At 44.0% G+C, this 14,794-nt stretch overlaps 1 protein-coding gene across 2 annotated transcripts in view; it reads left to right on the top strand.

The window, feature by feature from the left end:
* The window catches only part of Myocd (myocardin), a 47,426-nt gene extending 32,864 nt beyond the window's left edge, over nucleotides 1-14,562 (top strand). The window contains exons 7-11 of one of the 2 annotated variants that reach the window (XM_057775489.1): nucleotides 4,574-5,470; nucleotides 8,006-8,149; nucleotides 9,007-9,135; nucleotides 11,861-11,918; nucleotides 13,885-14,562. In XM_057775489.1, coding sequence (XP_057631472.1) covers nucleotides 4,574-5,470; nucleotides 8,006-8,149; nucleotides 9,007-9,135; nucleotides 11,861-11,918; nucleotides 13,885-14,456 — 1,800 coding nt within the window. In that variant the 3' untranslated portion in view covers nucleotides 14,457-14,562. The remainder of the gene's footprint in view (nucleotides 1-4,573; nucleotides 5,471-8,005; nucleotides 8,150-9,006; nucleotides 9,136-11,860; nucleotides 11,919-13,884) is intronic. The other variant, XM_057775490.1, reaches the window with a different exon arrangement.
* Nucleotides 14,563-14,794: the final 232 nt, after the last annotated feature.

The raw sequence follows: 14,794 nt of genomic DNA, 5'->3' as shown, positions 1-14,794 counted from the left end.
GTGCTGAGTGGCGTTTGGCTTCTTCTTACAGAGATATGGGGTTGGCAGATGACTCTGTGAGAAAGAGCTGGCCGTACAAGCATGCAGATCTGAATTTGATCCCCAGCACCTATGTGTGGCATGATCGCACACCTGTAACCCTAGCACCAGAGAGGCAGACACAGGAGGATCCCTGGGGCTGGCTAGCCAGCAAGTCAAGTCAAGTGTGCAATTTCCAGGGCAAGGACAGACCTTGTCTCAATAAATGAGGGAAGGGAGGGAGGGAGGGAGGAAGGGAGGGAGGGAGGGAGGGAGGGAGGGAGGGAGGGAGGGAGGGAGGAAGGAAGGAAGGAAGGGAGGAAGGAAGGAAGGAAGGAAGGAAGGAAGGAAAAAAAAACTGAGGGGTTCACCTCTCTCTCTCTCTCTCTCTCTCTCTCTCTCACACACACACACACACACACAAACGGGTGGGCTTATTAGTGATTTTTCATAGCACATTGACTTTTTAAAAACCTTGTTTAATAAATTAAATTTGAGGGAGTGTGAAGGGAAGGAACTAAAAATTCTGAAAATTGGGAAAATATTTGTTGGAAATTAAGAAACTGTCCATTTTAAGGTGAGCTATATAAGGCTTTTGTCTCTATGTGTCTAAGAGCACTTTTCTTTCAGAGATAGATACAGAGTTGCACACCATTAAATTATAAAATTTGCCCCAAAACAATTTTAGAGAAATAGAGAGGGACGCAAAATTGGCATAAATTGTTAATTACTGAAATTGTTGGATGGATATGAGTCCATTGTGTTTTTCTAGCTACTTTTTCGTATGTTAGAATTTTTCATAATAAATGACTTTAAAGTTACCAAGAATCAGAAGGACTGAATGTAGAGAAGAGGGCTGTGCAAGCCTTTGTCTCACGCAAGCCCACACAGTCAAATAATCTAAAATTCTTAAGGGAAATTGAACTAAACAAGTACTCATTTTATTTTAGAATGTGATCTGTGTTATTTAATAATGTAGCCAAATTATTCGGTGCAAGAACAGATTCTAAAAATAAGTGCAGAACTCATTAATTTTAAGTAACTCAAAATTAAAACAATAATGAGTTGCCATCTTGCACTTTTTCAAACCAGGAAATTCGAAAGAAAAAAAAAAGGTCCAGCAAGACTTTGACAAGAGCAGCATCCTGGATGCCAGCGAAGGCGGCCGTGGTGCTTTTTCTCGTAGCTTGCACTTGACTGTAAAGGGACATTTTCCAGTTGAAACATGATTGTGTACAACAAAGTAAATGGCATTTTAGCAGACAAGAGCCAGAGAAAACACGATGTTATGCTTCTTCCAACTTGAAATGCATGTGAACACATTTTGTTTGACAACAACCACTTTTAAATAATTATGCTGCCCATAAATTACTGACATGCTTTCCTTAGCACACCATGAACATTTTCCATAACTTTTAATATTCAATAAAAGTTTTATTTTTAATAACAGCAAATCACCCCATCACCTAGTTAGCATTCCACTCCTGGTAATTTAATTTGCTGCCAAATGTTTTGCTATTCAGAATAAGATTTCAGTGCCCTTTGAACATACATCTATTATCTTCTCTGATTATTTCTCTTGGATAACTTCATACATGTTAAATTGTTGGTTTAAAATACATTAATATTATTTTAGCCTGGCATGGTGGCACACACATTTAAGTTCCAGCACTCGGGAGGCAGAGGCAGGCAGATCTACATGAATTCGAGGCCAGCATGGTCTACAAAGTGAGTTCTAGGACAACCAGGGCTACACAGAGAAACCCTGCCTTGAAAAAACAAACAAAAACCAGAAGCAAAACATCACAGTGATATTTTTTAAAGTTCTTGGAGGATGTCCCCAGACTTCTCTCTGCTGAATAGTCTGCTGCAGAGCCACATGTTGAAGCAGCTCCCCCCCAATGTGCATCCCAGTGCACATCAAGATGCTGACTCCACACAGCTCAGGGGTGCAGGAGGGAGTGAGGGTACTCATCTCACCAGCTCCCAGCCATTGTTTGGCTGCTTCTTGCAGGGACATACCTTAAACAGGAAGACTGTAAAGGCCTTCAACTTGTCAAGATCTTTATTCCATGGCTGCTTTGCTCATACAAAACACTACTACTTCTCTGTCACTGGGTGAATCAAAAACAAACCTTTTATTTTAATTGCACTACTTCCTTAAATTGCTAGTGATCCTACACATAGATTATGGGATATTTTTAAATTATGTTTTGTTTATAAAGGGCTGGGTCAGATATCTTACCTATTTTTATATTAGGTCTCAATCTTTTTGTTATTTATTTATTTATTTATTTCATATGTATGAGCGTCTTGCCCACACATATATATATGTGTATACCATGTGCATACTAGGTACATACAGAGATCAGAAGAGGGTATCAGATCCCCTGGAACTGGAATTGTAGGTGATTGTGAACTACCATGTGGGTGCTGGGAACTGAACCTAGGTTCTCTGCAAGAGCCACAACTCTTCTAAGCTGCAGAACCACTTCTCCAGTCTACCCTTTTCTCTTATAATGATAAGCACAATACTCATTTTGGCAACTTAATTGTTTATGTTATCACTAATTTCTTTCCAAGGATTACTATTTAAATTTGCATTTTATGTATGCTTTTTTGATTTATGAAAGTTTAAATTTTGGTTGTTGATATTTTTATGATGACTTCATTTGCTTTTACTGCTCAAAAACTCGGTTCCTACAGAAAAGTTTTACCTATGTTTTACAGAATCATTGGCCCTTAGGTGTTTAATATGCTTCCTGCATTACTCACAGAAGTGATGTGTCTATTTAGAAGTGGGACAGTCTATTTAGAGAACGCAGTGAGGAGTGTACTAGTTAACATTTTAGCAGATGTTTGTCTACATAATTTCATAAGCAAACATTAATTTAAATTATGAATTGTTATTTAATTTATTTAAAATAGTATCAGCTCAACACTTTCTTTCAGTTAATAATAGATCATAAATGATTATCCATCATCCAGTGTCAACAAACATTCAAAACTTTAATTTTAGTGGATCTTTGGTACCCCATCATTTGCAGTAATTTTTGTTTAACCAGTTCCCCATGCTTGCATTTATTTCATAGTTTACAACTTGTGAACATTATAAGAATGTGAGAATTAATTAGCTACATGTGTATCAATATAATAATAATGGCTTTATATTGCACAACCATTTTCCAGCATTATCCCAAGAGCTTTTATAAATCCATCTATACCCTTGCAAAAATGAAAAAGGCAGGGATTAATATCCCACTTCAAAGAGAAAGCACAGAGGATCAAGAAGCTAGGATCAGAAAGGGCCTAGTTTTTATCACCATGTACTTTCTTCACTACACAACTGATATCTAGTCAGTCGTGAAAAATAAAATAGACCCAACATTTAGCTGGGCATAGTGAAGTATGTCTGTAATCCCAACACTGAGGAGATGGGGCCTGAGGATTAAGAGTCAGGGGGCAGTCAGACAAAACAAAGACAAAAGACAAGCTGAGGAGGTGGAGAGGAACTCAAGAGTAGACAACTGGTCTACCATGTGCAAGGCCCTGGCTTCCATCTCTTGAATAGACACACATTTGTGTACAGACACAGTCACATATGCACAATCTTCCCCACTCCCTACTCCCTCCAAAAATGGTTTTCACATAAAGTCTTGTTCTTAAAGTCTGTCCCAAGACCAGTGACATAAATACCCTCCTGGGATTATCATAAATGGAATACCTGGTTCCCACCCCAGATCTTCGGAAGGGGAACTCCAGGGTGGAGCCACGATCTGTGTTTCCCATCAAGCTCCTCAGTGAGCTGGTATCTGTTTAGGTTTGAGGATGAGCACTCAGTAGAAGAAGCCAGAACGGCTTACAGATATTGTGGTTTACTCTTAGACTTATGTCTAAGCCCAGGCAGACACCAATTTTCCACAAAACTGAAACCAGCTAAGATGGGGTTGGAGAGCTGTGGGCGAGATGATTTTACCATTGAATTAAGAAAAGCGTTCTCATGACTGTGGCCACGAAAAACAGGGCAGATATGGTCTTCACTACAGGGGCTCCATGTGTGTTTATTTTTTCCTTGCAGTGGTGTGAAATGATATGCATTCCATACGCATCATACTTGAATTAATTTTTGACTCTCAGGTTAATGATAGCTGTCAGTCATTTCTGTGGGGCAGCAGGAATGGTCTCTAGGTCCAGTCTGATGTGTGGTCGTGGGAATGACTGATGCTCCATGCAGGCCTTGTAACTCATCTGGCTTGTTCCGGAAGTTAGGTGTATTCCCTGTGTTTTCAAATTCATGCTATTTTTACCTTAGGATGGACTTATTAGGAGATTGCTTTTTAAAAAAAAAAAAAAAAGATTTGTTAAAATCACACAAAATTGGTTTAAATCAGAAGTAAGAGAAAGATTGCAAAGATGTGTTTAAAAAGAAATGGATATATACTGTAAAGTTTCACGTGTGTACCCCATATCCCAAAGCTCCCTAAATAGCAAATACAAATACACTGTGAGCACACCTCACCCCGACACTGCTCTAACGGAGCCCTTGTTCCTTTAGGTGTCCGAGTTACGACAACAGCTTCGAATACGAGGCTTGCCGGTGTCGGGCACCAAGACGGCACTGGTGGACAGGCTTCGACCCTTCCAGGATTGTGCTGGCAACCCTGTGCCCAACTTCGGGGACATCACAACTGTCACCTTTCCTGTCACACCCAACGCCTTGCCCAGTTACCAGTCCTCCCCATCGGGCTTCTATCACTTCGGCAGCACCAGCTCCAGCCCACCCATCTCCCCTGCTTCATCGGACCTGTCGGCCGCAGGGTCCCTGCCAGACACCTTCACTGATGCGTCACCTGGTTTCAGCCTGCATGCGTCCCCGGTGCCAGCCTGCACCGACGAGAGCCTGTTGAGCAGCCTGAATGGGGGTTCCGGCCCCTCGGAGCCCGATGGGCTGGACTCGGAGAAGGACAAGATGCTGGTAGAGAAGCAAAAGGTGATCAACCAGCTCACCTGGAAGCTGCGGCAGGAGCAGCGGCAGGTGGAGGAGCTGAGGATGCAGCTGCAGAAGCAGAAGAGCAGTTGCAGCGACCAAAAGCCACTGCCCTTCCTGGCCGCCACCATCAAGCAGGAAGATGTCTCTAGCTGTCCCTTTGCAGCCCAACAAGTGTCTGGGAAGGGACAAGGCCACAGCTCTGATAGTCCCCCTCCGGCCTGTGAGGCTGCTCAGCTGCTGCCCCACTGTGTGGAGTCCTCAGGTCAAACCCATGTACTCTCGTCCACGTTTCTCAGCCCCCAGTGCTCCCCTCAGCACTCGCCCCTGGGGACCCTGAAGAGCCCCCAGCACATCAGCCTGCCCCCCTCACCCAACAACCCTTACTTCCTGCCCGCCTCCTCTGGGTCGCAGAGAGAGAGCCATGGGGTCTCCTCACCTAGCAACAGCCAAGGGTGCGCACAGGTAAGCAAGCATGCTTGACCTTGCCACAGGGTGTCTCAGGAGGTGGAAGAGGGACTCCCACCACTAGAGAGCTGGAAAAGGCTTCCTGGCAGTGAGGCAGCACCTCACTGACTCTACCGTCCTTGAGCCTTCACAGCCAGTCTTCGCCATGTGGGTTGGCAAACGTGCTCTACAAAGGTTTAGAAGGCAAACGTCTGGAAATCATAGCTTCTTGTTGTAATAAGGGGGGGGGGGCTGCTTCCCACCGCCACCCGGCTAGCTTTACCCGAAATAATTACACGGAAACTGTATTCTTTTAATCACTGCCTGGCCCATTAGTTCCAGCCTCTTATTGGCTAGCTCTTACATATTGATCTAACCCATTTCTAATATTCTGTGTAGTACCACGAGCTGGCTTACCAGGAAAGATCTTAACCTGCGTCTGTCTGGAGTGAGACAATCATGGCGACTCCTGACTCGGCTTCTTTCTCCCAGCATTCTGTCTGTTTACTCCACCCACCTAAGGGCTGGCCTATAAATGGGCCAAGGCAGTTTCTTTATTAAATGAAAGTAACTCCTCCATCAGCTTCTGGGACAAATTCCTCAGCTTTGCCCTTGTAGCAAATATGCATCCACAGACAGTTCGGAATAAAGCCTACATTTCCAATATAAAGTTATCTACAAATCAGGCCCCAAGCAGCATTGAGCTCGTGGTCTATTATTTGCTGATTAATGTTCTCAAAAATGCTCAAAAATTAATATCAACCCTTATTATAGCCCAAATCGTTTTATCAAGAGAGTCAAAAGGAAGTTGGGCATGGTTGTACCTGCCTGGAATTCCAGCACTCTGGAAGTTGAGGTAGGGGATTGCTGTGAGTTTGAGGCTATCTTAGGCTACATCCTAAGACCACATTTTGGGGCATGGGGTGGGGTGGGGGAGACAGAAAGATAGCCTGTATGTAAGAAAGCGTTTCCCCTTCTCTTACATTCTCATCAAATATTTATTGAGACCTACCATGTGCCACACTCTACCACAGGAGAAAAATCTCTACTCCTGTGAGAAGACAGGTTCTGGGCAGTGAGGAGAAAGATGATCCATCTTGTAGAGAAAGTAGAGAAGGGCTGGGTTGTGTGAGAAGCCTGGAAGTTTGCAATCGCCACTAAAGAGGTCAGGCATGTTGCAGAGGAACCTTGAAAGAGGTACAGGAGAGAACACTGTTAAGATTTGGGATGAAGGGATGGAAGAAGCATCAGGTGAAAGCTCCCTGGGATTCAAACCTAAGTAGAATGCTGAAGCATCAGAAAGAAGGCCAGTGTGTGTCTGGGACAGAATTAAGAAAGAGCTACAGAAGAATGGGAGTGATAGCTCAAAGACTACACCCAATGTGATTAGCAAAGACTTTCCTTGTGTCCACGAAACAAACGGATTATTAGGAAAGCATATAGAAGACTATTGAAAAAGAAAATCACATTGTCAAAAGATCATAAAATCTAAGACGATGACCCACATTGGGTAGCTGCCAATTAAAGTATTAAAAGGCATGAACAGAAGCCATCTTGTCCACTGTCACTGCACCCCTGTGGCTCCAGTTCAGTGCTTTGTTTACCATTGAGACAAATGAGATCCTGGAAGATAGAACTCACTGCCTAGAATGCCAGCATTAGTTGATTTTAAAGTTCACAATGTAATACCGCTACTCTGAGGGTGTGCAGCATGACGAGAGTTAATGAGAGTGAATTTCACAAGCTTACCTGAACAGGACATTAGCATCAGTGATACCCACTCCAGAAAGAACATACTGGGACAGCTAATCGGCACCATTCCTAAACATCTGTTGCATGCGCAGTGCCCTAGGCAACAAAGGTAGAAATAGCCCTTGGTCCATGGCTTGAGCCATGATTTTCCATTTTAAGGATATCAGTGCTATTGGGGAGGAATAAGATGGGACAATAATTTATTGTTTACAAAGACTATAGGACGGTAGCAATTTCACACAGATCAGACAACAAGACTGATCTATGGCATTAAATCACGCAGCACAGAATGGGTGGGTAGGCGTAAAGTGCTGGCAGAGTCCTGGAAGGCTTTGTGACCGACCAGTTTGCACTTCACAGGTAGCTCTAAAAAACGAGAAGGCTAGCTCAGGAGTTCAGTAGGCTTGTCTTTTGTCCATAAAGATGAAGAGGTTTTGAAAAGTCTAAGTAGAAAAGAGATATTCCGTGTGAATAAGGTAGGTAAAATGTTTAAGTCGTGGTTCCAGGAGAGTTTAGGTTCGTAGAACTAGGAAATGCCTATAGTCATAAAGAGTCTTGAACTCTTACACAGGTGAGGTGTGTGGAGTCTGTGCTATGGATATTTGAGAACTAGTGGAAGTTTGTAATCCATAGGTGACACGTGCAAAACCAGGTTTTAGATATAGTCACCTGTTAACAGAATTCATGAAGCTTTGTAAATATCATAAACCTGGGGGCAGAAGATAGGGTGAGAAGGGTCAGCTAAAGCCACTATCAAGTATGTTGGTTGTTCTTTAATTTGCCGCGTGTGTCTTTCCACAGACCTCAGGGGCACACGAAAGCCATCCTCCTAGCTTCTCCCCACCATCTTCCAGCCTCCATCAGCCTTTCTCTGGTACCCAAGCAGACAGCAGTCACAGTGCTGGGCTCAACCCTTGTCCCAAAAGCCCTGTTATCCATCCAAAGGTCAGTACCAGAGAAGCTGGCAGCAGACCAGTTTCTGGGAGGGTAGAATTGAAATGGGAGCATGGTAGAGAATAGTGTTGGAGACAGAGATGGGTACCTAACAGATTAATGTTTTAAAGAAATGGAAAACTGGGGTCCAGAGCCAAGTCTCTGTAGAGAAGATAAGAGATGGTGCTTGTAATCTGATAAAAGGAATGGAGATATAAAGAGTCAGGATGTGGGGAGTTCCCAGAGCAAAGAGAGGGATGGAACAACTTGTACAAAAGGTAGACATGCCATAACTGAGTCCCAGGCCTCATGTCAGCAAAGGGAAAGAAACCCTTACAGGCTAGGCACTTTTAGAAGACCACACTCACAGTAACTGTGAAAACGACCCAGTTTGGAATGGATTGTTCTGAAAATACCTGGGTTAAAGAATTTCTTTGTATTGGATTGAGCTCATGTCCAGTAGCAAATGATGCAGCTGATAGGTATGGGAGCACACGCCTTTCACCCCAGCACTCAGGAGGCAGAGGCAGGTGTGTCTCTGTAAGGGTCTAAGGACAGTTTGATCTACATAGTGAGTTCCTAGGATATCCAGGCTTACACTGTGAGACCCAAAAGGGGGGGGGGGAGAGGAAGAGAGAGAAAAGAAAAAGAAAAGAGGGTACACTTTAGGGGTGGAAATCAATCAGTGAGTTTCATGCTAAGATTCCATTAACATATCCACAATGGCACAAACTGGTGTTAACCTATTAGTGCTGTTTGCTTTCTCCTCATCTCAGGCTTTCATTATTACTACTTGGTAGTTTTTAGAATACAGGCATTGTCCCTTGAGATGTACTGAATGTTGTTCTCTGGATTGTATCCACTTGCAGATGACTGGCTTGCAATCTTCTGACAAGGTGGGGCCGAAGTTTTCAATTCCATCCCCAACTTTTTCCAAGTCAAGTTCAGTGGTTTCTGAGATAACCCAGCCCCCATCCTACGAAGATGCAGTAAAGCAGGTAACCACATGGCTAGCTCTATACGGTTCAATAAATGGACTCAGTAAGCAGACCTTTGCAGTATTAAGTGTTGTATGTTTGGTGGATTCTGATATTGAGTGGGTTCAGTCCCTACCTAATAGAGTGAACAAAGTGTGTCCATATGACCTGAAGACAGGGTTGTACAGTTGGTTCCAAGTCAGGATAGCTCTGTTGATGACTTTTCTACCTTGTGGTATTATAAAATGTCATGCATTCAATCTACCTGCATTTTGAATTTGGGCTTTATTGCAAGCTGGTAGCATGTGGTACAGTGTTCTGCAGGCTGGGCAGCCAAGGTGAGCCACAGTTCCTAATCAGCTGCCCAAACACAAGAGAAACCAGGTGCTCTACAGCATGCTGGGTTGCTGAGCAAGGGTGTGCAGTGGACTGTGTGAGCACAATGCATTTTGGTCTATGATATCAGTTTATCACTTTACCTGTGCATTACCTTTTGGTAAACTGAGGGACATTTGTAACATCTGAGTATTCAGGGAGAGCAGGCTGAGTAGGCATTCCTGAGGCCTGGCCTTACTGCCAATTCTGTCACCTGCCGCTGTCACTGAGGTTGGATACACATTCAACTTCTCTTCAAGAAAATAAAAGTATTTACTCTGTAAGGATTACTGATAATCTTGTACTTACCTCATTGTTTGGTAACATGGTAGGTGCTCAGATATGAGAGCAATTGTCAAGACTACATTTTCCTAATTTCTTAGCTTTAAAATTCAATGACCTTGAAACAGTATTGATGGCTGTTGAACTTAAGTAATAGATACAGGGAAATTCATTGACTCCAACACTTATATTTATGTTTTGAAAATACTTCAGAATTTTAAAAGGTAAGAAAAAGAAAAACCTGGGTGATTTTAGTCAGCCCTCTGTGAGTGCATCCTAGCAGCCATGACTTGAACGCACTAGGGAAACAAGTCCTGAAAGTCTCTGCACACACCCAGATGGAAGGGTTGTCTGTCTTATCGTGAGCCAGCATCTAGCCGCTTCACAGGTCCTCAGCCTCTCCAGCACTTGCATGGGTGTGTCAAGAGTCAAGTCTCACGTGCTGTGTTAGGCATGTCACAGCTCCATCTATATGGAGCATACACCCCTTCTGCTTGTCACCGGTCCCAAAGCCACACAACACAGTAGATATTTTCACAGCATTTACACTGTATTAGGCAGCAAACTCCAGAGATGACTTGTCGCGGTCCCCCTCGGCCAGCAAGAAGGACGCAACACCGGAGCTCTTCCTGCTGCAGTTTATTCAGGACTTTATTCACAACTTCTTTCTCTTTCTCTTTCCCTTTCTCTCTCTCTCTCTCTCTCTCTCTCTCTCTCTGGGCAAACCTCTCCCAGCCCTTAAGTAGGCCTGGGCCGCCAACCCCAGATTGCCAGGTGGGCACTGCCCATAGCTCCATGCATATGCAAGCAGCTGACAATCATTGCATGATAATAGCATAAGTCAGGCCTAGTTGATATTAGGAGTTGATTATCACAGAGAGCACCCGCTTTCGGGATCACGAGGGCAGGAGCCAGCACCATCATGTGCAGCTCCATGCAGCTCTCTACACATAGCCATCAGGTGTGACTCCACGCGGCTCTCTACAATGACTTGCAAGGCAGGGAGACAGGTGTAGGTTCTATGCAAATACTAAACCGTTTTATAGAATAGACTGGAGCCCCTGAAGATTTTGGAACCCAAGGATGAGTGCTCCTAGAGATTAGCCTCCTAGGATACTGAAGGATGAGATGTTCAAGTAGTTTCAATTTAATTATAATATCAAATAATTATATCTATGTACCCAACCCAGAACAGAGCATCGATATCAGGTGCTGCCTGCTGTCCAGTCTCCTGAAATCAAACCCAAGGCAGTAAGGTTTCCTTTGCTATCCAAAGATGTCATGATATAGACTTTCCTATTTCTGAAAACTTTAGAAGTTCGACTGTGCTTATAACCATTCAAATGAGCAGAGACAAGAGCAGACTCACAGGTTCTGCAAGATGAACCAAGAAAATTGAAGCCAACATCCTGGGCCATGTCCATAGCAGCCAAACAGAGGTGAACACAAGTAGATTCCAAAGTGAGAAAGGGATGTATATTAAGATGCCTCCTTCTGGGACAGAAGCTTCCTTGCAAGGCTAGGCTCACATTTCCCATCTCCCTCATTCTTGTTTGTTGTGTTGGATTATCTAGTTCAGTGGATTATCTGAGTACAATTTACACTAAGATTTTTGATCAAATGGACCAAAGCCCTTTAGTAGGTCTAACTAAGCTCTTAACAATATTATTCACTAAAGCCAGAAGTAGAAATAGTTCAAGTGCCCATCAGCAGACAAATGAAAAACTAAATGTGGCGGAATCACACTACAGAGCCCCATTCAGTCCAAGACCAAAAGTAGTCAAATTCATGGAGGTAAGAAGGAGAATAGTGACTATCGGCACTGGCAAAAGGTTACTGGGAGGTGTTGGTTATTGTGTATAGAGTTTGAGTTTTGTATATCAAAAGAGTTATGTGGGTACATAGCGTTGATGAAAAAATAAATGTACAGTTAAAATGGCAAAGCTTGCAAGTTTTATGCTCTGCTCTATTTTACTATGCTTTTTGGAATCCTTAAGCAAGCCTAGTCCAAAGCTCTGCTTCTACTGTCTCCATACCGACGTGGCCACCTCCTAACCTCTCTGCTCTCTTTTTGGCTAATTTGAAACAGCAAATGACTCGGAGTCAGCAGATGGATGAACTCCTGGATGTCCTCATTGAAAGCGGAGGTAAGATTGCCTTGCCCATTGTCCATCAGGATCCTTCCTACCTGTGGTCTCTCTAAGATATGGCCTCTTATGACCACAGTCAGGGACACACTAAGTCAGGTATACCAGGAAGTCTGCTGGTAGAGTCCATTCCTCTGAGCTTCAGGTGTACCTTGTTAGCAGAGAAGATAACCCCAGTGGATGGTTTCTCACCACCTTTATCCTGGGGATGCTCTGCAAGTCATCTTTCAGTCATCCCTGTCTCTGGAAGTGTGGTTTGTTATTCCACCACTTTTCTGAAGGTCTAGTCCCTGTCTTCTTGATTACAAGAAGAAAGAAATAACTCTTGAAACAGTGAAAGCTTTACTCACTAGTCAGGCTGAAATTCAGCCAGCTATTGCTCATGAATGCCTCGTTCATGCTTAACTATTACTCCACTTAGCAATAAAAGTAACCAGTATGTCCCTCAACCCATTCATTCATTTATTTAAGGAATATCACAGAATGTCTACCTAGAATTTGAAAACACACAAAGGAACCAGAGGTCTGAAGGAGAGTGTATGAAGGTCAGACAAGAACATGGGGCTGAACTCTTCATCAACAGCACTTGAAGTTTAACAGGAGGCAGTCAATGACTCAGAGATAAAATACCAGACATAATGCTAAACTCAGATCTCCACCAGATAATTCCGTGGAACACAGTCTGGTAAGGGAGATGAATGGTGAGCAAGAGAACCAGTGTTTCTTATCATAACAAGGAGGATAGGCGAGAAGAGCACAGGTGTGTGTTTGTATTGAAGTTTCATGAAGGAAGATGACTCCTCTACCAGGTGCTCCTTCTTCTTACTAAAGTATGTGGCCAGGAGGCAGAGTAGTGAGGACACAGAAGGAAGTGTGGGAGAGTCTAGGAAAGGATAGCCATGGGTAGTCATGAATGAGATGAGTTTTATAGAGAAATGCAAGATCGTAAGGCAGAATTAAGTGCAAATAGGAGGTTTGATGCCATCAACTGAAAGTAAACCCAGCCAGCTCAGTGGAATCGTTGTTCTCATTCTATATCCAGGTTACTTGGTGCAGGCTAAGAGAAACTGCATGGGGCTTATCAGGGTGGAGGATTTTGCTAAGCTGGGAGAGAAGGGCAAAATGGTGGGAATGACCGTAACAGTGGGCCATAGAAAATGATCCAAACAAGGAAAGAAGTGATATGGGCATTACTGCCATGCAATGGTCAATAGCACACCAGTAGATAAGGTACCTAAGAGTGTCTTAGAAATAACTGACTTGGAAAACGTCATAAACGAGCTAGAGACGGGGAAGGAGAAGGACAGAGAGTGGGAGATCCTGCTTAAGATAGAGTTCTTGGAAGGGTGGGCTATGCAAGGACAAGGCTCAAGGTATCAGCCAGAGTGGGGAGGCCATCATCACTGGAGTAGATAGGAAGGACAAGGAACTGAGAGGCCAGCATGAGCAGTGTGTGACTTCTATGAATATATATATAGTCTTTGAAATAAGAAACACCGACATGGCAAAATGGGTGCGAACTAGAAGATAGTTCCCAAAAGATGGAGAGGTGTGATCCGCAGGTCTCAACTAGGGAAATGGGCTGCCCTAAAAACCACTGAGGAATAGTAAGAAGGGGGGTATCAACATAAAAATAACTGTGAGACGACAATCATCCCTCCTTTGCTGCCCAACAGAGAGTATGACAGAGATACAGTGTCCTCCAACACAGCTAGTGGTAGTGAAGGGGGCGAAGTAGCCAGCAGAAAAGAGTGGAAGTGCCAAGGTGGGGATATTTTGGGACACTTTAAAAAAGAAGAAATGGAGAGACGACAGAGGTAGGGGTGAGCCCAGGGCTAAGTGCTGAGCAGAAAAGCATGGCCATCTTCTGGGCTTTCTAAAGAGCATCTCATTTATTCCAAAGACTCATCATGTGGCCTGGCCAGTTTGAGGAGCTGTAACAAGTCACGCTGTGTTTTACCAACAGAAATGCCTGCTGATGCCAGGGAAGATCATTCTTGTCTTCAAAAAGTCCCGAAGATACCCGGGTCCTCCTGCAGCCCTACCACCATCCTCCCCAAGTCCTCAGCTCCCTTTGAACAGGCATCTTCGGGAGGTCAGATCTCCTTTGATCACTATGCCACCGACAGTGATGAACACCTAGAAGTCTTACTGAATTCTCACAGCCCCATGGGAAAAGTGAGTGACGTCACCCTCCTCAAGATCGGCAATGAGGAGACTCCTTTTGATGGAATCATGGATGGCTTCCCAGGGAAGGCTGCCGAAGACCTCTTCAGTGCTCACGAGCTCTTGCCTGGGCCCCTCTCCCCGATGCATCCGCAGTTATCACCCTCATCAGTGGACAGCAGTGGCCTGCAGCTGAGTTTCACAGAATCTCCCTGGGAAACAATGGAATGGCTGGATCTTACTCCACCAAACTCCACGCCAGGCTTCAGCAACCTCACCACCAGTGGCCCCAGCATATTCAACATCGATTTCCTGGATGTCACAGATCTCAATTTGAATTCCCCCATGGACCTCCACTTACAACAGTGGTAAACCCTTGAGGAACAAGGGCTAAGGGAGCTTGATAGAGATTCTATGGGGAAAGCACACAACCAGAAACACTTGTGTGATCCAAAAGATGAAAGAGAAAAAATGGGGAGAGGGGAAAAAAAACAGCGATGGAGGTTTTTGTGACAGTCAGCCAGAAGAACCGGGAGGCAGCCATTAAGATATGTCTAATGTAACTCCTACCAGCATTCAGTAACTGTTGAAAATTTCAGCAATGCACTCCAAATTGTGCTTTCTCAGATTAACAATGCCAAAATTGTCTTTCACTGCCTTTTCTCATACCAGAATTTTTCTAGCCCACAGTTTGTCCCCGGGTTTTACTG

The sequence above is a fragment of the Chionomys nivalis genome, chromosome 7 (assembly GCF_950005125.1).
Source record: "Chionomys nivalis chromosome 7, mChiNiv1.1, whole genome shotgun sequence".
Taxonomy (NCBI): Eukaryota; Metazoa; Chordata; class Mammalia; order Rodentia; family Cricetidae; genus Chionomys; species Chionomys nivalis.
The sequence above is the reverse complement of the archived record's forward strand: the minus strand, read 5'-3'. Positions and strand labels throughout refer to the sequence as shown.